Source organism: Ictalurus punctatus, chromosome 1 (genome assembly GCF_001660625.3).
Source record: "Ictalurus punctatus breed USDA103 chromosome 1, Coco_2.0, whole genome shotgun sequence".
NCBI classification, from domain to species: Eukaryota; Metazoa; Chordata; class Actinopteri; order Siluriformes; family Ictaluridae; genus Ictalurus; species Ictalurus punctatus.
This window is the reverse complement of record NC_030416.2, coordinates 4,111,668-4,134,026: the sequence shown is the minus strand read 5'-3', so window position 1 is coordinate 4,134,026 and position 22,359 is coordinate 4,111,668. Positions and strand designations below refer to the sequence as shown.

At 37.9% G+C, this 22,359-nt stretch overlaps 2 protein-coding genes across 3 annotated transcripts; both read right to left on the bottom strand.

The window, feature by feature from the left end:
* Positions 1–280: 280 nt before the first annotated feature.
* On the bottom strand, positions 281–3,227 carry LOC108269437 (C-C chemokine receptor type 5). Its single transcript, XM_017475328.3, has 3 exons — positions 3,174–3,227; positions 2,847–2,918; positions 281–1,529 (listed from the first exon to the last, which is right to left on the bottom strand). Exons 2-3 carry the CDS (start codon positions 2,891–2,893, stop codon positions 494–496), a joined length of 1,083 nt encoding a protein of 360 aa, XP_017330817.1. The 5' UTR covers positions 2,894–2,918; positions 3,174–3,227; the 3' UTR covers positions 281–493.
* Positions 3,228–10,067: 6,840 nt separating this feature from the next.
* LOC108269446 (C-C chemokine receptor type 4) lies at positions 10,068–16,302 on the bottom strand. Of its 2 annotated transcripts, none has more exons than XM_017475340.3 (3): positions 16,131–16,302; positions 15,709–15,788; positions 10,068–13,871 (listed from the first exon to the last, which is right to left on the bottom strand). In XM_017475340.3, the coding sequence occupies exons 2-3, from the start codon at positions 15,756–15,758 to the stop codon at positions 12,842–12,844; spliced, it is 1,080 nt and encodes a 359-aa protein (XP_017330829.1). In that variant the 5' UTR covers positions 15,759–15,788; positions 16,131–16,302; the 3' UTR covers positions 10,068–12,841. The 2 variants fall into 2 exon arrangements, with proteins under 2 accessions (XP_017330829.1, XP_017330838.1); XM_017475349.3 differs by having other exon boundaries at positions 15,709–15,769.
* Between the last annotated feature and the right edge of the window lie 6,057 nt (positions 16,303–22,359).

Genomic DNA, 22,359 nt, shown 5'->3' with positions numbered 1-22,359 from the left:
CAGTGAACACATTTGGGAATAATTTGAACACCAATTGCATATCAAGCTCATCCAACACTAATGCTCCTATACCTGAATCTGGGACCAATTCCAACGGACATGTTTCAAAATCTAATAATAATGCTTCTATAAGGAGTTGACACTGTTACATCAACAGAGGGAACCAAATACATAAAAATGCCCATGGTTTTGGAACGGGATATTCAAGAAGCTCAAAAGGGTGTGGTCAGCGGTCCAAACACTTTAGGCCATATAGTATACAATGCAAACGATAAGGGGATCAGCCAGCAAAAAGAAAAGGTACAGTTTATTATCCTTTTTTCTGAAAGTGTGCAAACATTTTTACAAAGGTGCATTTAGCTTTCGTCTGTACTTACCTAAAAGCAGGGTTATATAACACATGCAAACATAATTTGATCTTATTTCCACTAGTACATATAAAATGAGACTGCATTTGTTTTGCTGATGAGTAGTTCTCGTATTCCTCTGCTATTCAGACACCAACTGAGCGTTCATCCACGCTTGTGGTCTGTGAATACACTGAGCCTGCAGCCTGGGTCATGTAGCGCTTCATACACTGCACTTGGTAGCATGGTGTCAGGCGCAGAAGCCTGATGAGGTTCCTCCTGAACTTTTCACCCACAAACACATAGAGGAAAGGATTGAGGCAGCTGTGCGAATACGCTATAGCTTCAGTGACTTGCAGCATCAGCTGGGTCCTTTTGCTGAGCTCACAGTTTGGAGTCAGGATTTCCTTCAGTTCCAGTGCTTTGAGGAATGCTGCAATGTTGTATGGCATCCAACAGCAGAAGAACACCACCATGACCACAGCAACAAGACGAATGGCCAGTTTCTTGGAATTACGCAGCATCTGAAGCCTCCGGAGAACCATTGAGTAGCAAAATCCCACAATACTCAGCGGAATTAGCATTCCCAAAACATTCATTTTAAAGAAAGCTATACTTCTCACAGTATTGTGACGATTGTCTTTTGGATAAGCACTGCAAATAGTTTTGTTGTCATAGTGTTCAACTCCAAGATACAGTAGCTCAGGAAATGATGCTGCAATAGCTACAATCCAGATGACCACGCTGGCTAAAATCCCATAAGTTTTTGATCGGATTCTCAAGGCAAACACAGCATGGACGATAGCCAAGTATCTGTCGATGCTCATCAGCACAATAAAGAAAATGCCGGCGTAAAATCCGATGTAGTACACACCGAGGACCAGAGTGCACATGGCATTGCCGAAAGGCCAAGTACCTCTGGCGTAGTGAGCCAGGAAGGGAAGAGAGAAGAGTAGTAGAAGGTCAGCCATAGCCAGGTTCAGGAGAGACACATCAGTCATGCTTTTCATCTGAGCACCCATCAGGATCACCCAGAGCACCAACGCGTTGCCCAGGAAGCCCACCACGAAGAACAGGGAGTAGAGCACAGGGAGAAAATGGCTTGCATGTTTGTTATATTCACACAGTTCACCATCAATGCCATTGTTATAGTAATCGTAGTAATCCGCTGACGTCATCATGCTGAAAACATTGAGAAGAGAGTTATTGCATGAGCTTCAGCACATAAGGAGGTGTATTCAGAGTTGACTTAAGTGCAGTGAGGATATAATACTGAAATTACACACAGTCAGACATAACTGTGGATTTATGCACTATTCAGATGTTGTGCGAGAATTAGAGCTGAAGTTTGAGAAAATAGAGGCGTGTCTCATTTATTTGTGATTCTGCCTTTGAACATACGCCAATTTACTTACTGACTCAAGCAACGAGCAATATCAAGTCCAGCACCACTGTCTAACAGTTTGATGTATCTGAAATTTGTGGAGGGTTTGTTGTTGTTGTTGTTGTAAACACTCAAACATCTATATAATGTCATTCAACGTCAACATAAAAAACATAAATGTCACTATTAATTAATTAATAGTATCAATACTTTAAATGTTAAATAAACCTGCCCACATCCTGTGTAGTGCAATTTCACAAGCCTGATTTAGAATTCTGTGGTTAAGTGTGTGCCTGACAAACTATCTGCACAAGAAACCTGAAGCACATTCAGCTCTGTGCTCTTATTAAAAAGTAAACACTTCAAATAAACTTCCATCTAAATAAGTAATACCATCTAAGATATGGTTAACATAAATTAAAGACAGAACAGTGGAATTCAGTTGAATGTAAAATTAAAATGTTCATCTTTTTTTTTTCTCTCTCTGCCATGTAATATACAGAATATACAACAATCCTTTAGAATGGCTTTAATACAGATGAGTACAGCACTTATGAATGTGTTATGCAGGCTCAATGTACGTACGCTTAAGATAAACGGTTAGTCTTTTTTCCATAATATAATGATTCACACTAGGTTCATGGAATAATTTCAGCACTGTGAATAGCAGTTCATTTAGTTTATTAAATCTTGTGCCATTCCATAAATAATGCAATGGCCTGTTTATATTTGCATATGCATTATTGCAAAAATAAATGACTTGACATTAAGGTACTTATTATTAGTCATGTGATATGAGCTATTTTGTAGGAAATGAAGTTAAATGAAAAGAAAAAAAGGCGAGCAAAAATAATGATCTGGTTTCATGGGGAAATGTATTGATATTGAAATCTCAAAGCAATAAAATTACAATTTACATACATAAAGTATATATACAATGTACATATATATATATATATATATATATATATATATATATATATATATATATATATATATATATATATATATATATATATATAAACATTTTCCGTTTTAAATAAGCACAGAATGGTTTATTTGCTTTAAAAGCGCATTTAACTCCCTTTGATATTTGGAATGTAATGTGTCCTCACCTAAATGTTGTGTTTCCCAAAAGACCACTAGTGCTGTTCAACATCATTGCGGTTCAGCATTAAACAGTCATGCTAGGGATAACAAATGAAAAAAATAATAAATTATCCAATCTGAAAAGCTGGGTAAACCACCTGTAATATTAAATGTCAGCTCAAAAAGAATGTCAGGAAACCACTGAGGTGCAGAGTCAGTACTTAAAAATAAGTGTTTAAGTTTTAGCAATTAACAAAAAATAAGCAACACAATAAGCAAAATTTACATTGCATAAAATTAATCATTCAAATAATAAGTGCAGTTATGAGTTAACACTGCGACCATATACTTACAAAATTCAATAAACGTTTTGTCCTTTGTTGCTCAAACGCAACACTGAAATGAGACACTGCTATATGAGGTCTCTGGTTTTCACACTTCTGTATTTGTGACGGATATGTGGCTCTATGGAGACGTGCATGACGTTTGCCATTAGTTTTGCCCAGCTAAGAGTTAATGCAACAGCACTGAGGTATTGTGGTTATGTTTCAATCTTCTGAGTTTACTGATACTCAGGAAGGCTTGTGGTAACGAGATAGAAGGTAATATTGTTTTTTCATACTAGAGGTAAACTGAATTTTCCAACATTTCAATAGTTAATTAAAAACAAAGTGGCTTATTGTAACAAAGACAAGCAGTCAATTGGTCAAACATGTGATTCATTAGAAATTATGTCAATTCAGCACTGCAGAATTCTCAAATCTGATTGTTGACGTTGTTGAATCGTTTTCAATAATAGCAGCTCTGAAAGTAGTTTGGGCTGCAAGGTTTATAATAATGTGTTCATCCTAATACTTTGTAGACCGGAAACCTACACAGGGACGTGTACAGCAGATGCATATTTAAAAAATGTGTGTAATTGTTAATATAGTGAGGTTTTCCTTGAGGAGATGTTTACTTAACATTGATAGAAGGAGGCCATAAATGGCAACACTTTTTGTAACAGTCACCTTAAGTGTTCCAGTGCAGGAAGGTCTTCAGAACCAAGGACTATCCGTGCAACATTAAATGTAACTATATATATGTGTGTGCATATTTATTTATTTACAACATCATTGGTGTGGTATAAGAGGAATAAAGTTAGATGCTTAGGGTTAGATGCAAGAAATATTCTCTGATGTTTACATATTGATTCTACTCATTACTGAGTACTGTATGTAATTCATGCTGGCCTCCAAAATTTGATGCCACTGACTTAGTCCTTGCTTCGGTGTTACTGTAAATTCACAAGAATTGCTACAAGCCACAACTTACGGAAAAAACCTGTAAGTTCACCTTCACCACACACAAAACCACAAAATAGGCGCATTCAAATGAGCTGGAAAATGTGAAACCCCTTGTTGTATTTTACCACTGAACTAATTTGCAATCAAACTTTTTCTATTTGTCACATCCGTCTGCAACATTTCACCTCCACGCCAACAGAAGGGATCCTCCCCTGAAGTCGTAAGACTGCCATTTTGTTGTCACACTCATTACCTGTTCACTCACTATATAAAGTGCATGATCAAAGTACAGGTACATGATCTATGTTTTGCCATCTAGCATAAAGGCCATCTATTAGGTTCTCTGCTTAGCTCCTCCACCAAAATTTGGCCACCATGGAAGAGCTCATCCAGGCCTGTAGAGGGTAGTTGCAACCAATGCCCCAGCAACATCCATGTATGAGCTTGAGTAACCATACATCCCACATAAACCTGGTTTACCTGGTATTGCTTAACCTGATAGATACAATGCTCAATCTTCTTTTGCAAACTCTCTATCTGTGTACCCCATTGATGTGGATAAAATAAGATTGGTGCTCTCTCTACTCACTGGAAGACACTACAACAAACTTTCTACAACCACAACTTTCCTGGAGTTCAAGAAAGAATTCTGTGAAGTCTTTGCTCAGCTAGCGTCCAGAAAAGTCACGGTGTCTGCTAAAACAAGTCAGACAGCCACGGATTGTGCACCGACAGTCTGCACACTCGCAACAGGAAAAGGGGGAACAAGTCAGCCTTGAAGGCTATGTTTCACCAAGGTCTCAATGATGCACTACAAGTAGAGCTTGCATACGGTGTTGACTAAATCTCATCCAACCATTCGTACTGGACGTTGATTAGAGCATTTGCACTTCTATGGTGCACTTGTTCCTAGCTAACTTTACTACTGTATAAAGTAAGAATCTGTGATTTTTGTTATCGTTATCTTCTATTAGGGTGGAGAGATATGCTGATCTAGCAGCAGTAAGAGCCTTACTGCAGTTAAAAAAGGCTCTCTTTCCATGCAGTTTGTAATACTACCAATTTAGTTTGACATATATTAAGTTCAAACGTTCGAGTTCGAAAATTAGTTTTTCTTTTTTTATTTCTTTGAAGTGGGGCTACATTATCTGGAATGTTGCAGCATTTCACTCATTTTCAAGGTTGTGGACCCTGAGTTAGCAGGCAGCTAGCAATATTGATTAAACGTTCACTTGCATTATCAAATTATGGATCAGAGGGTCCTATTATGGCTCCTATTATGGCTCCTATTATATTCTGATTAAGCCCTACTCAGTCTAGAATGGACACAAACACTGTTCTCAGAGGGTCCTGTGAACGATCAAAATGAATATTAAAATCTCCAACAATTAATAATTTTTCTGTGTGCAAATTCATGTAGAAATTCAAAATATAGCATTGGCGGCCCTTTGAATTGGAATTAGTGTCTGTGTAAACTTTTGTGTTGTGGTTATGTTTTTTGTTGTGACACTTGGATTCTGGATGTGCACTTCTGAGTGGCACGTGGAGATGAAGGACATTTTGGCACTGAGTGTACTCTCTTGCAGCCGGAAAGGGGCCCATCCTGGGTCCTGGCCCATAACCGAATGTTAGAGATTCTTCTCGTCCACTACAAAGAACTCTTAAGTGTACAAACTTTGGATGGGGAAAGGGTTCAGGCAAAGGGAAAGTATATTAATGCACCATTCCTAAAGCACACTGGTGTCTTGCACATGGAAACTTTCATACACTGTCAAAAAATCTTCTTCCTTCTCACATCTATGGGACTGTGCATTTTTTTTTTCATCAAAGCTTGATTTGCACAGTAAATATAACCTCATTTGGATTTAAAAATGAATGAAAGACTGTGTTCATAACAACCTCTGTGCACAACGAATAAGAGTTTATGTCTTATAGGATACTTAATGCACCTTCAGTATTCCAAGTCCTCAACCAGCTTGCCATTGTTTCCTTTTTATGATATTCTCATATTTTCAACTCCAGAAAAGAAGCATACCCAATGTGTTTGAAAGGTGCTTGAGAAGCTACATGAAAATAACTTAATCAAAGCGTGAGTTTCATTGACTCCCAGTCATGTTCCTTGGCTAAATACTGTATCAACATGGATTGATAAAATCAAGATGGATGCAATAACGGAATGGATCATTCACTACCTTTTGGACGCATGAACATCATGGAAATCATCCTAAACTGAATCTCTGTCCATTATATTCATGGAAGTTAACCTCAGCTGAAATCAATTATGATGTCAGATGCCAAGAATTATTGGTGATTAAAGCAGCACTAGATGAATGGTGACAATGGAAGAAATTAGGAACCTTGAATTCATCAAATGAACTAAGATCAAGCCATGTGTGTTTACCCTATCTACAGACCCAGTTCGAAAAAAAGAAAAGCTGATGTCTTGTTGCATGAGAATCTGCAAGAAACAAGTCTCCCTGAAACCATTCTTCATGAGATCTGTACCGTTGTCCCTATCAGGGGAGGTTATTGACAAATTTCTTATGGCACAGCAGGAGGACCGTTCCCCATTAGACTCTTCCTTGGAGAGTAGACCTATGATCCACAAACTCTGACATAACAGCTCACTCACTGGGTTCACACGTCTCTCAGTTCTGGACCACCAGACATTCAACACACCATAAGCTTGGTGGAGCCCATGTTCTGTTCAGTGTCACTACAACAAGATGTGATGAGGTTTGTCAAATATTGCACTCATACACCATGAGACACCTACCCACAGACCTACTTGAACCTCTGCCCAACCATTGTCATCTATGGTTAAATAACACCACTGGCTTTATCCCTGCAGTTGACAATATCCCAGTGTCAAAAAGTGAAACTATGTCTATCATTGAACATTATTCTATGTCCTAGTATTTACAGCCATGAAAGTGATCTTTAGGAAGGGGTTCAGACATCTGCCAGTATGTCCTCAGGATACTGACTAACATTCAACAGCCAGGTGTGGGCTATTTCTTGGTACCTCGAATATTTACGGCTACAGCAGGGGCAGAGCTTTCTCTTACAAAGCCCCACAGCTATGGAACAGCCTTCCAATTAGTGTTTGGGACTCAGACACAGTCTCAGAGTTTAGGTCTATGTTGAAAACACATTTGATTAGTCAAGGCTTTTGTGAATTGTTTTTGTCTTGGGTAAAGGAGCAGATCTAGAGGGTTCACGGCTATAGAATGTTGTAGTGAACTGGGATGTCTAGATGCTGTCACCCTCCCACTCTCACAGGTTCACTCAGATTTGTTGACAGTGGAGTGGCTGGCTGCTTTATGTCCCAGGGCACCCTCATGTCTGTGTTACCTTCTGGCTCTCCCTTTCAGTTATGCTGTCATAGGTCATCTTGTCGGAGTCCCTGTTGCACTCTGTACACAAAGTACACTGTCCTTAACCATTACATGACAATTAACATCTCTCTCTCTCTCTCTGTTGAGGTACTCATGCTACCCTTGGGATACCAGTGATCCTGACCCCTTCTGCTCTCCATAACAGCCTGATCCATCCTGATGCCGTACTTCAGGTTGGCTTTCTCATCAGTTGGAAATCACTCGCTGTTGCTGAGGATGGCCCCACATGGACAGCCTAAAGATCAATGAGATTACTGAGGATGGCACCATTTAAAAACCAAGAAGATGCCTTTGGACTGCAATTGATAGGAACAGTTTTGCTATGATGGCTTAGGACTACAATTGCTATGATAGCTTTAGTACAGCAGTTGCCATGAACAATTTGCACTCAAGTCTCCTTCAGTGAACAGTGGATAACTTCAACAATATAGACTTCATGTAAAAACTGCAATACATTACCTGTTTACACAATTGCACTGTTTGGCAATGTAGTACACAGTTAAGTAAGGGAATTATTTATAACTGCACTGTTCATTGTCATAACTGAGCACGCCTCTTTAATTAGCTAAACAAGTCTAATAACATGAACGAGCGACTCTCTAATCTAGCAACACAAACAACTCTTAGTAACAAGGAAGCGCAGTTACAGCTTGCATCTCACCACCAATGCTAACTAGTTTCAACTAAAAATCAAGAAGAAACACTTATCAGCTACTGTTTGTCCTGAATGACTAATTGCATCAGCTGTATGTATATTTCTGTAAAGTTGCTTTGTAACAATGTCCACTGTTAAAAGCACTATAGAAATCAAATTGAATTGAACTGAATTTAATTGAACATATGTACCAGAAGAGCGGGAGGTTCCTTACAGCAGCAACAATCAACACAACTTGAGGTGCTTTCTTCTATGGGCTGAGTATGCTCAAAATTTATTGACATCTCAAAAGGATTACTCCTTATTAGTGTGCACTTGGCTATCCACCTACATTGTTCCCATGGTCTGTAGAGCATGTATGTCTTAGCAGTAAGTAACTGGATAAGGAGGATGAACAGACCTGGAAAGCTGCACATGGCAGCCATTTTCCAGGTAGACAAACATGGCCACCTCAATCCACAACTGCAAGCTGGTGCAAGATGATCTGGCTCTCCACCTGAAATTTGACGCTCCAGTTACTCTCATGAAAGGAATGTTCATTTAACATGATAAACTAACCCAGTTTTATCCTACCTAGAACTACAACCTAAATATAGAAAAGGTCCAACTTTCTTTGTCTCTGTTTTAAAACATGTTTATCCATCTACCCACAAACAGCTGTGCCACTTCATTCACTGGAAATCGAAAAAGCTTCAGCCTACAGCGTAAGGATGATATTCTAGCCCTACTGTAGGTAGCAGGAAATCAAATATGCTATCTGATGGAGTAGTAGAGCAATGGCCCTGAAGAGAGGTCCTGGATTCCCGATAAAGACATCCTGGACAATTCACTCCTCATCAAATAACATTGAAAATATTACCCTCTTGATATCTCTGTGATATCTGATGATGAGTAAATTGTCTAGGATGTCTTTAGCTGTAACCCAGGACCTCTCTTCAGGGCCATTACCTCGTTTCCAGGCCTAGTGGTAGGGGTAGATGTTCTCTATGATATTCAATGATGAGTTAACTGTCCAGAATGTCTTTAGATGGAACCCAGGATGTTTTCTGGGTAAAGATAGGCCCTGTCACAAGGGTGGTTCAGCTTTGGGAGCTGCATGTTAAGGGGTAAGTTATGTCACATCCATCTGGGAGAATTCCTTGCTAAACACATAGATTCTAGAGACTCTACTTTTATTGTCACTCTTATTTAAGCCTTGTAAGGAAGTTCTGAGCTGTTGTTTCCTGTTTACTGATTTGGATTGTTCTTTGGAGCATGCAAATAGTTATTTTTGTCATGTTTGTATCTCACCTGACCTTTTTCACTATTCTTTGGATTTGCCCTTTAGATTTGGAAATGATAATCTTATGATAATAAATGATATCTTGTTTAATAAATCCTCTGTATATGGATCCTAACAACTGTCATGTATGTTACACTTTTTTTACCCCCTGCTAAGACCAAAGAATTGGGACATTTGGCTTCACTTGGGTCACTCGATTTGTGCTCAGTAAGACAACTTTTTTTTTATTAAGTAGTGCATCATTCAGCTCTGAAGCAGAAAAAAAGTCAAAGTTAATCTTCCTAAAACCAACTACAGCAAGCAGTTTTTATTTTATTTCATTATGGCATTTAAAAAAAAAAAAAAAAAAAACATATCAATGTGATAACAATAACAACACTTAATTGTGTTATTATTATATAATAATAGCATAATTGTTGATATGATTCAGTTTTCTGTAAGTAAATGCTTATTTAACATTTATGGAAGGAGCTAGAATTAAGAGATAAATGTAAATTTTGCATTAATTATTGCTATTTTATTTCATACCACACCATTTTCACTTTGTGGACTTGCAAAATGAACAACTGCTATTCTGTATACTGTAAATTCAATAAACAGAAATGAAGGGAGAAAGAGGTTACACATTTAAATCACAAATTATTTATTTAGTCCTTTTAGTAGCAAAAAAACCCTGCATATTCAATGTTTGTATCTGGCAGTACCTTTAAAAGATGAAGTATATGACAATGGGAAGATGCGTAAAGAAAGATCTTTCAGAGAGGAACAAAAAAAATCAAGAATCAAATAAGGAAAAAATAAGAAAATGCACACCATAATGCAACAGCCCACAGAAAACAACAGAAATCTCTACAGATTACTACCACATATTTGTTTAATGTATGCCTATAATGGTGTATTTACAATATGTGTATGCATACTGTGCCTCCCATAAGTATTTACCCACTTTTAGTGATTCAATCTGGGACTAAAATGGGTTTAATTGGAGTTACAGTGCTGTGAAAAAGTATTTCTGATTTCTGTTTTTGTGTATATCTCATACTAAATTGTGTAAAGAAAAAAATCAAACAAAATCTAAGATAAAACAAAGGCAACCTGAGTAAACACAAAATACAGTTTTAAATGATAGTTATATATTGAAGATAACGTTATCCAGTACCAACTGGGCCTGTGTGAAAAATATATTTGCCTTCATAGTTACTAATTCCCCAAATCTATGAAACTGCACTGATAGTGGGGTTCAGTTGGACTAGACGCAACCAGGCCTGATTACTGCAAACCCTGTTCAATCAAATCAACACTTAAATAGAACTTTTTCAACAGCATGAAGTTGGTTACAAGGTCTTACCCAGTATGGCAAAATTGAAAGAAATTCCAGAAATGATGAGGAAGAAGGTGATTGAAATACATCAGTCTGGGAAGGGTTACAAAGCTATTTCAAAGTCTCTGGGACTCCAAAGAACCCCAGTGAGAGCCGTTATCTCCAAATGGAAAAACTCAGGACAGCAGTGAACCTTCCCAGAAGTGGCCGACCTTCCAAAATTCCTCCAAGAGCACAGCAACGACTCATCCAGCAAGTCACAAAAGAGCCAAGGACGACAACAACAAAGGACCTACAGGCCTCTCTTGCATCAGTAAAGGTCACTGACCATGACTCCACTATCAGAAATACACTGGGCAAAAATGGCATCCATGGAAGAGTGGCGAGGTGAAAACCACTGCTAACCCAGAAGAACTTTAAGGCTGAATTTATCTGAATTTTGCCAAAACACACTTTAAGGGTACTCCAACTTTTTGTGAGAATGTTCTGAAGAGAATGGTGGTGGCAGTGTGATGGTGTGGGGATGCTTTGCTGCTTCAGTACCTAGACAATTTGCAATAATTGAGGGAAACATTAATTTTGCTCTATACCAGAAAATCCTAAAGGAGAATGTCTGATCTTCTGTCTGCAAATTGAAACTCAAGCTCATCTGGATTATGCAGCAAGACAATGATCCAAAGCATAGGAGTAAATCCTAGTCCTAGAAGTAAGTGAAAGACTGATCTCTAGTTATTTTAGCATTTAATTTCAGTAATTGCAGCTGAAGGTGGCCCAGCCAGACTTAAAGGGGCAGTTAGTTTTTCACATGGGTGATAGGTGCTTTTGCTTCAATAAAAATGCATTTAAAAAAAACTGTATTGTGTGTTTACTCAGGCTGCCTTTGTATTACCTTGAATTGCATTTGAAGATCTAAAACAGTTGAGTATGATATATACAAAAAGAAGAAGAAATTAGAAAGAAATCAGGCAAATACTTTTTCACAGCACTGTATTTGTCATAACTAGACAAAATACAAAGCCTTTAATACTGAACTATTTATGTGGCTTGGTGATGGGAACTGGATGCACCTAATTTCACAACAATGGGGGTGAATAAGTATGCAATCACAAATCTTTTATGTTTTTTTGATCTGTTGATCAGTTTGCAAACTTTTTTTGATTTAACACACAACATGATGCTACCACCAACATGCTTCACTGTGAGGATGGTGTTGAATATAACAATCCTTGTTGCTGGGGTGGTACCCTCAAATGTACACCTTTTTAACTTTAGGACACATCTTGTACCTAGAAATATTCATGTCATGTACCTTTTAAAGCACATAATTGGGATCTGTTCATATATGTTATGTACATTTAGGGGATTAAAGTGACATCCACTAGATGGCATGTCATAGCAAAAGATACCTGTCCTTCACATGTCAAACTTTTAAAATGTTTAGCGATGTCATGTACAGCAATATTAAACACGATGCTTCTCATGAAAACTTCCCACTGTCATCATTGGTGTTGGCATTGTTGAAGCTGAGTTTCCAGGAAACTATGATCTGACATGATCCAGAAGGCTGGTACACAAGACAGACATTTTGGTAGGTTTGAAAGCTACATGAGAGGTTTTTTTTAAAATTCAAACACTAACCGTAACAAGGAAAATGATTAGCATTAGTACTCAATAACTGTCTAGAATAGTATTTAATTGCGAGATTTTAGACATAATTTTAGTCTGTGTAGTCACTTTGGTTGTCGCCTCAAACAATCAACAGCAACCTTGCATAGGTGTACGCATAGTTAAAATAAAGAATAATCCAGGCTTTTCTCTATAATTTAATTACAGTCCAATTATGTACTTTAAATCTACCTTAAAAAGATGATTCAGTATATTCACATTTCTAGGTGGAAAGTACATTTGGCTAACACCCCAACAAAAAGGAAATGCATCATTTAGGTGCATGCTATGGTATTCTTTAATTACCTAAATGCAGAGATATATAACACATGCAAAAAGAAGTTTTCACCAGTATATGTAAACCGAATGAGCATTTATAAGCTGAGTTGTAAAATAAGATGATTTCATGTTCCTCTACATTTGTATGGCAACTGAGCGTTCATCCATACTTGTGGTCTGTGAATACGCCGAGGCTGTGGCCTGGGTCACACAATGCTTCACACACTGCACTTGGATGCATGGTGTCTGGAGCAGAAGCTTGGCAAGGTGTCTTCTGAACTTTACACCCACAAACACGTAGAGGAATGGATTGAGGCAGGTATGTGAGTAGGCCATGGCTTCAGTAACTTGCAGCATGAGCTGGATACTTTTGCTGAGCTCACACTCTGAATTCAGGATGTGCCTGAGTTCCAGTGCTTTGAGGAATGCTGCAATGTTGTACGGTATCCAACAGCAGAAGAACACCACCATGACTATAGTAACAAGACGAATGGCCAGTTTCTTTGATGTACGAAGGGTCTGAAGCCTCCGGAGTACCATTGAGTAGCAAAATCCTACAATACCCAGCGGAATCAGCATGCCCAAAATATTCATCTTAAAGAAAGCTGCACTTCTCACATCATTGTGGCTTTCTTGATTTTTTGGATAAGCACTGCAAACTACTTCAGTCCCATTTTCTTCAACTCCAAGATACAGCAGCTCAGGAAATGATGCTGTAATAGCTATAATCCAGACTACCAGGCTGGCTAAAATCCCACAAGTCTTGGTTCGGATTCTCAAGGCAAACACAGCATGGACGATAGCCAAGTATCTGTCGATGCTCATCAGCACAATAAAGAAAATGCCGGCATAAAATCCAATGTAATACACGCTGAGGACCAGAATGCACATGGCTCTACCAAAAACCCAGGTATCCTTGGCGTAGTGAGCCAGGAAGGGAAGAGAGAAGATTAGCAGAAGGTCAGCGATGGCCAGGTTCAGGAGAGACACATCAGTCATGCTTTTCATCTGAGCACCCCTCAGGATCACCCACAGCACCAGCATGTTTCCCAGGAAGCCCACCACGAAGAACAGGGAGTAGAGCACAGGGAGAAAATGGCTTGCATGGGTTCCATAATCACACAGATCACCATCAATAATAAAAGGAACAATTGATGTGCTGATGCTGTAGATAGGGAGGAGAGAGTTATTACAGAAATCCCTTTCACACCGAGTACATTGAAGGAGACTGCATCTTAACTAAAACTGCTTATCTTAAAGACTAAATTATTATATTATTCGTGGAGATAAAATTATGAACAACACTTAAACTGAGGTGAAATTGAAGCAGATGAGTCCTTTGTCACCTTATCCTTCAAACCATAGCAAGGATGGCATTATTTTATCAATTAATTAAATAAGTAATTAAAAACTAATTATATCCCACATACACATTACGGTTTCATGACCATGATTTAGTATTTGGTGTTTTCATTAAGTTCTATAATTGTCTGTGCCTTTAATTAATAATTAAAAATAATAATAATAGGATATTATGCTTAATGATAATAATGATGCTTGTTCTCAAGAAAAATCTTGCAAGCTAGGAGGTGTGAACTACATGCATGTGATTTGCATAGTCTGAATGAAGAACCCCAAAAAACGACATAAACATCTGTTTAAACCTGACTCTGAATACAAGGAACTTTCCACACATAAATATTGATGTACCTTTTGGACTTAAGTCACCAACTCTGAAGATGATCCATAATGTTTGCTTATTAAATAAAAGTGTTGGTTGTTATCTTGCTTAAAAATAAACAGACAAATAAGCCATCTATCTGGCGTAACAATAGCTAACATTTAGCTATGACAAATTTACCTTTTTATATAAACTTCAATTTGTTCATTTAAATTCTTTAAAAAGATTAAAACCCAATAAATAATAGTAGATTACTATAGAGTAATAATAGAGTAGAGAAATATCTCAGCAGCACATTTAATCTTGATAAAGATTCAGTCTACCACATCCGTTTAACTAAATATCATCACTTTAGTATGGGGTGATTAGATTCATGAAGCAGATAATGACAGGAAGCGTGTACACTCTTTTTTGGCAACATGGGGCATGTATAAAACATTCACACGTTATGCATAAATCTTTTATACAACAATGCTAGAGAATGTACAAAAAGGCGACATGAGGTGACATTAGAGATTCTATGTCACTTTGTCTTTGTTGACGTATCAGTATTACTGTGAAAAAAATGTTATTCTTATCTTGAAAGCCATTAGTTGAGAAAGTTGTGCAATGTATACATAGTGCTTCATAAAACTGTTATAAATGCAAATATGATTACCACTTTATATAAAGGGCATTAAAGTAATTCATTCAGCTGGACTTCACGTATATGTCTGTCCATCTATTCATTTTCTGTGCTGCTTATCCTTCACAGAGTCATGGGGTGCCTGGAGCCTATCCCAGGGGACTCTGGGCACAAGGCGGGGGTCCAACCCATTGCAGAGCACAATTGCACTCACATTCACACACTACAGACAATTTGGAAATGCCCATCAGCCTCTAATGCACATCTTTGGGCATGGGGAGGAAACCTAAGTACCCAGAGGAAACCCCCAAAGCACAGGGAGAATATGCGAACTGAACCCAGAACCTTGGAGGTGTCAGGCAACTGTGCTAAACACATCTTCTTTGCTCTTATTTACAAGCAAATTCAGTAAATACACTTCCCCAAATGCAAGATGCCATGTGGAAACTTTGTGTAAAATTTCTCAATACTTTATGAATGTGCTGTTACGAAAGACAGAGTAATATCATTTCATCTGCTCTCTTTCAAGTAAAGACAAATCATTCACGAATGCTTTAATGAATGATTGTATATCACTTTTACATGTGCTATGAAGGCATAGTGTAGGAAAACTTCAAATAACTTCAATATATATCAAAAAGGCTAGGTATCATGCAAATGACCTGTTCATAAAATCTGAACATAATATGTTCTCACCTGAATGTTGTGACCTCCCAAAGACCACTGCTGTTGTTCATCATTGCCATTCAGCATGAAACTAAGCATAAACAGTCATGCTGGATTTAAAGACAAAGAATAACAAAAGGGGGTATGTAGTCATAAACCAATTATTAAGTCTGGGAAAACCACCTGTGACAGCTAACACACCTAACTGTTTTGTGCACCACACATTTCTGGACCATTTGGTAAATGTCAGACAAAACGAGTCAGTAAATTGCTGAACTGCAGAGTCTGTACTTAAAAAAATACATGTGAAAATCTTAGCTATGAAGATGAAGCAGAGTCAACACAGAGATCAATATCACTGCATGAAGCAATTAACGAAACACACTGCAGATAATAAATCATTCAAATAATAAGTGCAGCAATCTGGGACAACATTGCCACAATATACTTACAAACTTCAAAAATAGACTCGTCCTTTGTCGCCCGACGTCAAAACTGAAATGCGATCGTGGTGCATGAGGGATATGGTTCATTAGTTTGCCCAGCTGTCAGATAATACTTTCGTTTGCAGCAGCACTGAGGTTAACGTTGCGCTAGCACCCACTAAGCATTCTGCCTTCTCAGGAAAAGTTGTGGTAATGAGATATGAGGAAATATTTTTTCTGAGTAGAGATAAACTGAATTTCTCAACATTTGGGTAGTGAATAAAAAACAAAGTGGCTTAGTGTACCAAAGATGCACAATCATTTGAATTTGGTCTAATATGTGGTTTAATTTAATATAAATTATGCCACAGCACTGCTGAATTCTCAGATCTGTTTGGTCAGAAGATATTGAATAAATTTGTGTAACAGCAGCTTTGACTGTAGTTCTGGGTGCATGGTTTACATTAATGTACTTATCCTACTATTTAATAGTAAATTGTAATTGTTGTCAAATTGCTGTGCTATAAAAGAAATGAAGCAGTTTGGGGCATGATGCTACTGTAAAATAATATTCTTTGCTTATGTTAACATATATTAGAGAAATATTCTGTGATGCTCACGTTTTTGATTCTACTCATTACTCACTGTTTGTAAATACTGCTAGCTGTGGGGTGCCAAATGTAAAAAGTTTAAAACTCCTTTGTAGCACTGCCACATAAAGTCCATGTTTTAAATACTTGGGTCTTTTAATTATTTTAGTTACAGCCACCTGGTATATATTAGCACTGTCTTGTTGCCTCCATCAGCATTGTGTTTGGGTCTGTGCTCACGTTATCATGAGCCTTTATGGTGTAAATGTGTTATGGAAGTAAACATAAAACGGGAGTGAGACAGCTCCAGGAGTGTGTTCAATGAAGGAATTCCAAGCACTGTAGATTACTGTCACACTTCTGCTAGGAACTTTGCCGCTGAAGAAATACTTTTTTTCCTTCTGCTTTTGGTGATTGGCTGAGAGGATTCATGAGCCAGTTGCTGTAATCTGGCAGAAAGGTGGATCCGCCCACCCTTGGACTGAGAAATGGGTGAGGACGATCCAAAAGACTTTAGTCCTGTTGTATATATTTATTTTTGCACTACAAGAGAGACTGTAGGTGTGGGTTATTAATATATATTTGGTGGCAAGCTTGTTGTATAATACACAACAAACTTGGTGAATGCAATTGCTAGATTGTTGTGTGCTTTTCTTTTTATACACTGTTAGAGCCCGGATCGTATTTCTAACCAGTGCCTCTATGAGGCGGGTTGTTACATAGTGGTGGCCCGTATTGGGGCTCTTTCAGTGTGTATTATAGTAAAAGGGGGGGTAGAGTGCACTTATGATGTTCACACAGGGGATTGTACTTCTGATGGTATCACCATAGAGCAGGTTGTGAGTAGGAGTAAGCCAGCTGCCGAAATAACATCAATGCTCAATTCTTTGTACAGCTTGGATGATAATGATGATTATGTAAATGCTGACGTAACTGTTACTGATGTGTGCAATATGCAATCAATGCATAGAGAGTTTGAACATATGAAAAGTGATTTATTGACCCTAAAAACACAATTTTAAACTCTAGATACAGATCAAAGACAGGCAATTACCAGCACAATAGGTAAATAGGGAAGCAGCGTTAAGGGAGGCAGTCGAGGCTACTCTGGAGACGTTGCACGACTCATTCCAGCAGTCGTAAAAACTTGAGGGAGCGGTTGTAGACTGTTTCCTTAGAAGGGATGCGAAATGGGAAAGTCAAATAAAGAAGGTTAGGCAAACTAGCACACCTACTCTTGCTAGATTGCATACTTTTACCCCGGATACCCCACATATTCCCTCTATATACCGTCCCTACTCCCTACATAACAAATCCCCAGCCTGTGTTCCACCTTCCACCATATAGAAATGTTAAAGATAAATGTTATATCTAAATGATAAATGTATAGGTCAAATATAGTTCTAAATGTTAAATGTAAATATAAACTATGAATATAAATATAATATTAAATGTAAATGTAGAACATTTTAATGAATATGCTAATTTACCACACCCTCTCAGAGTGTGCATCATGGGAAAACACAGCACCAGCACAGCTGCTAGTTTTATACTATACAGTACTATAAAGTTGAGGGTGTGAAAAGCAAATGCACAGGTCTGATTTATAAACAATCCACGGCCTCCAAGATTGTTCTTTGAAGCAAATAATCTGAATTAAATCAAACAATTTTCTACAAACACATGGTATGGCAAAGGGAACTTTTCCATACAGACTTTTCTATAAAGACTAAATTTCAAACTAACTGTTCCTCAGTAGTGCAATGTACTTCCAACCTCAGTCCGGACCGCAGAATCTCTCACCATCTTCAAAAAACAGCTAAAGACCCACGTCTTCCATCAACACCTAACCAACCCATTAAAAAAAAAGAAATACTCCGGCACTTACACCTCTACTCTGCACACTTTGCTTCTTCTGGAACTCAATTTACAGATCTTGTATGGTAGAACTACTTGTATTGTTCTCTGTTTGATCTATTGCTTTGCTTGTATTTTCTCATTTGTAAGTTGCTTTGGATAAAAGCGTCTGCTAAATGAATAAATGTAAATGTTATGTCATATAACTTCTAAATGCAGACAGTATAGCCCTATCTACAATGTACAGAACCATTTCTAATTTTTCCTTGCAATCTCAAGATGATAAAAGTTGTTTTTTAAAGATGACACCTTATTTTTATCCTTAAATCGAAATGCATGACTAGGCACAAATGCTGTGGATGAGCACATACATTTTTACTTTAATCTATCTATCTATCTATTTACCTATATGTTTGTCAGTGCTGTTTCAAAATTAGTGTCACTTTAGAATGCAACTCAGAAACCTGTCATGGACACTGTAGTGACCCTGACTGAGTGGACATTTCTGTTTTTGGATATATTGCAAAGGGTGTTTCAGGGTGCATTTTGGGGCACAGTATGGTGCAAACCTGACAACTATACCACAATAATGTTTTCCCAGTGAAGTGCACTGCCATTTATATTTATATTTAAAATGAACAATGAAACTTAATCATATTTTTTGACTTGAGTCATTATTTAAATGCATCAGAATGGCAAATATATTTTCTTGAGGTTATTCACATGAAATTTTCACCAGGTATCAGGATTAACTAAATAAATCTGAAAAAATTCAAAACATTGAAGTAAATAAATAAAGTTATGTGTAATAAAATGGAATGACACAGGAAAAAAGTATTGAACATGCTAAGAAAAAGCAGTTCTCCAAGGCAAGGTAAGGAACCGGCTGAAATCTGTGAGTAGTTAGAAAGTAATTATACCCCCTATCAGTGCAAATTAATATCAGCTGGGTTAGTAAATTGGTGGTCTATAAATAGGCTTTTCGTTACCGAGGTGTCACACAAGAAACATCTCATGATTGGTAAAAGCAAAGAGTTCTCCCAAGACCTTCACAACCTTAATGTTGTGAAATATATTAATGGAATCGAATACAGATGTATTTCAAAACTTCTGAATCCTCCAGTGAGCACAATTGGGGCCATTATCTGCAAGTGGAAGTAACATCACTCTGTCATCAATCGGCTATGCACAGGAGCTCCTCACAAGATTCCTGACCAGGGAGTCAGAAGAATAGTCAGAAGAGTAGCCCAAGAGCCAAGGACCACTTGGAAAGAGCTCCAGAAATATTTGGAGGCAGCAGGTGACGTCGTCACAGAGAAAACAATAGGCAGTGCATTCCACTGCTCCCACTCACCCCACAAGACTCCATTTCTATAGAAAAGGCATGTCGAAGCTCGTTTAAAGTCTGCTACAACTCATTTGGACAAGCCTATGAAATACTGGGAGAGTGTAGTCTGGTCAGATGAGAGCAGAATTTAACTATTTGTCTGTCCCACTACACATCATGAAGATGAGATGTGGGTGGACCTTCCAGCAGGACAACAATTCAAAGTATACAGCAAAGGAAACTCTCAATTGGTTTCAGAGAAAACAAATCAAGGTGTTAGAATGGCCCAGTCAATCACCTGACTCAAACCCAACTGAACAAAATTTAAAGACAATATGCTTGGAAGAACGGGCCAAAATCACACCTGAATACTGCGACCCATTAATTTCTTCATACAGGAAGCGTCTTGAAGCTGTCATTACAAACAAAGGCTCTTTATTATACATAATTTCATGAACTTTAATGTTTGGATTTCTTTATATGTGTGGATTTCTTGTTTTAATAACAAAGTCCGGTGAAAATTTCATGTGAATAACCTCATTGGAAATATATTTACTGAAAAATTTGTTGACCCGTTCAATACTTATTGCCCCCACTGTACTTTCAGCAGCTGATGTTTAGTCTTAGAACCCTGTTTCCTCAGCACTATACTGTACATGTAACCAGTGAAACAGGCAAATAACCACAAGGACTCAGTAATACATACCTTTCAAAATAATGTATTGTGATTCAATATTTCAAACTGCAAATCACAGGTTTATATTAATGTGCTTGTCCTCATACATTAGTGTTTCCGCAGTAGAAGATCATTTGCTGGGACTAATAATATTCTGATTAAAAACACATAATACAATATAGTAGCTAATAAAAATGTAATTTTATTATATGTTAGCTATTTCTGTACAGAAAGGTTTAACATGGAAGGATGCAGAAATTACTAAATTTGCATTTATCTGTACCATTAACTGCTGTTTGATTCTCAACCACACCCGTTTCAATCTGTGAAGTTGGAACTGAATAATTCCTACACTATTTTGGATGCTGTATTTCAATAAACACAACCAAAGTGTCGTATCAACCCCAGAACCGGCACTTGCTTTCCACATTACACAACACAGAGCAGCCTACAAACATGGCCGCCGAAGACTACAGCACCCAGCAACCATAGAGACTGTCACGTTCACATTCAGCAACTTGGATTCAATCACACAATCACAGCCCCACAGTATATAACGACTCTCACGCCACTCATTCAGTGTGAAATATATGCTCAGTGAACCTGTCTATTTCAAGCCTTTTTGAGTTAGTGCTACAATGTCTATGGTTACAACTAATTTTTGGGTTCCTGGTTCCTGTCTTTGCTTGCTCATGTATTATTGTTTGTACATTACGTGACTTCTGCCTATTTGTTGACTTTGACTCTTAATGTTTTGAATTAGCTTATAGAAAAATAAAAATAACTTAACCGGAAACTGTCGACTATCGCCTGAGACAAAGGGATAAAAGGATACTTATTTAATTGACAAATTATTTATTTCAACAATAAAAGTTCACATGCAGTTACTTTGACAAAAGAAAAAAAATCTACATATGCAACATTTCACCTGTATTTTTAAAACAAGGTAAAGTGTATGAAAATGAGAAGATCCGCAGATAGATTTTCATGGACGGGAACAAAGAATCAAGCAAACAAATCAAATAAGGAAACCCACCAAAAACCTCTACAGATTGGAAACCACCAAAACTTGAAAGAGGCTGCAGTAAAAGCCTGGAAAAGCATCACAAAAGAAGAAACCAACAATTTGGTGATGTCAGTGAGTTGCAGGCTTGATGCAGTTATTGCAAGAAAGTAAGGGATATGCAACCAAGTAATACGTGCTATATACTTTAATATACTTCAATATTTATCTGTTCCCATAATTTTGCTTGCCTAAAAATCAGGTAATCTGATACAAAAGGTTGTATGTTTTATGTTGTTTAACACATCTAGATGTAAATACCAGGAAATAAAAGCTAAACTCTCGTCTCATGTCCGTCTTTTGATCTCAAAACCAAATGTCTTCAGTTTTTACGACACGGCGAAATCGGCGGGGCAGCTCACAACGTGTAGTGCCGCCTGGGGACATGGCGGAGGAGGACTACACTTCCCAGCCATACCTGTGCTCGAGTTCGCCGGATTTCTGATTACGAACACCTGCTGACACCTAAGGTTATATAAGGGCCGCTTAGCATTAGCCGCTTGCAAAGTAACCGCTCAGTAGCCTTGTCTCTGTTTGTTTAACAAGCCGATTTTGCTAGAAGTGTTTTCCCTGGTGCTCGACATAACGCCCGTCTTTCACTACGCTTTTGCCTACGCCGCTGATACCTAGCTTACCTGCCCTGTCCCGACTCGATTCTCGTTCCGTGTTCAGTCTCACGTCTTCTCACCGCTTGCCCACGTTTGTCTCCGTTTACGTCCCGTAACATCAGTCTATAGCAACGA

Bases quoted from the DNA above. Each gene is read 5' to 3' on its own strand.
- LOC108269437 (XM_017475328.3), bottom strand. From the start codon at position 2,893: ATGATGTTGAACAGCACTAGTGGTCTTTTGGGAAACACAACATTTAG. The intron at 1,530-2,846 runs GTGAGGACACAT...CAATGTTTTCAG, and splicing joins TTGGGAAACACAACATTTAG to CATGATGACGTCAGCGGATT.
- LOC108269446 (XM_017475340.3), bottom strand. From the start codon at position 15,758: ATGGCAATGATGAACAACAGCAGTGGTCTTTGGGAGGTCACAACATTC. The intron at 13,872-15,708 runs GTGAGAACATAT...CCCTATCTACAG, and splicing joins TGGGAGGTCACAACATTCAG to CATCAGCACATCAATTGTTC.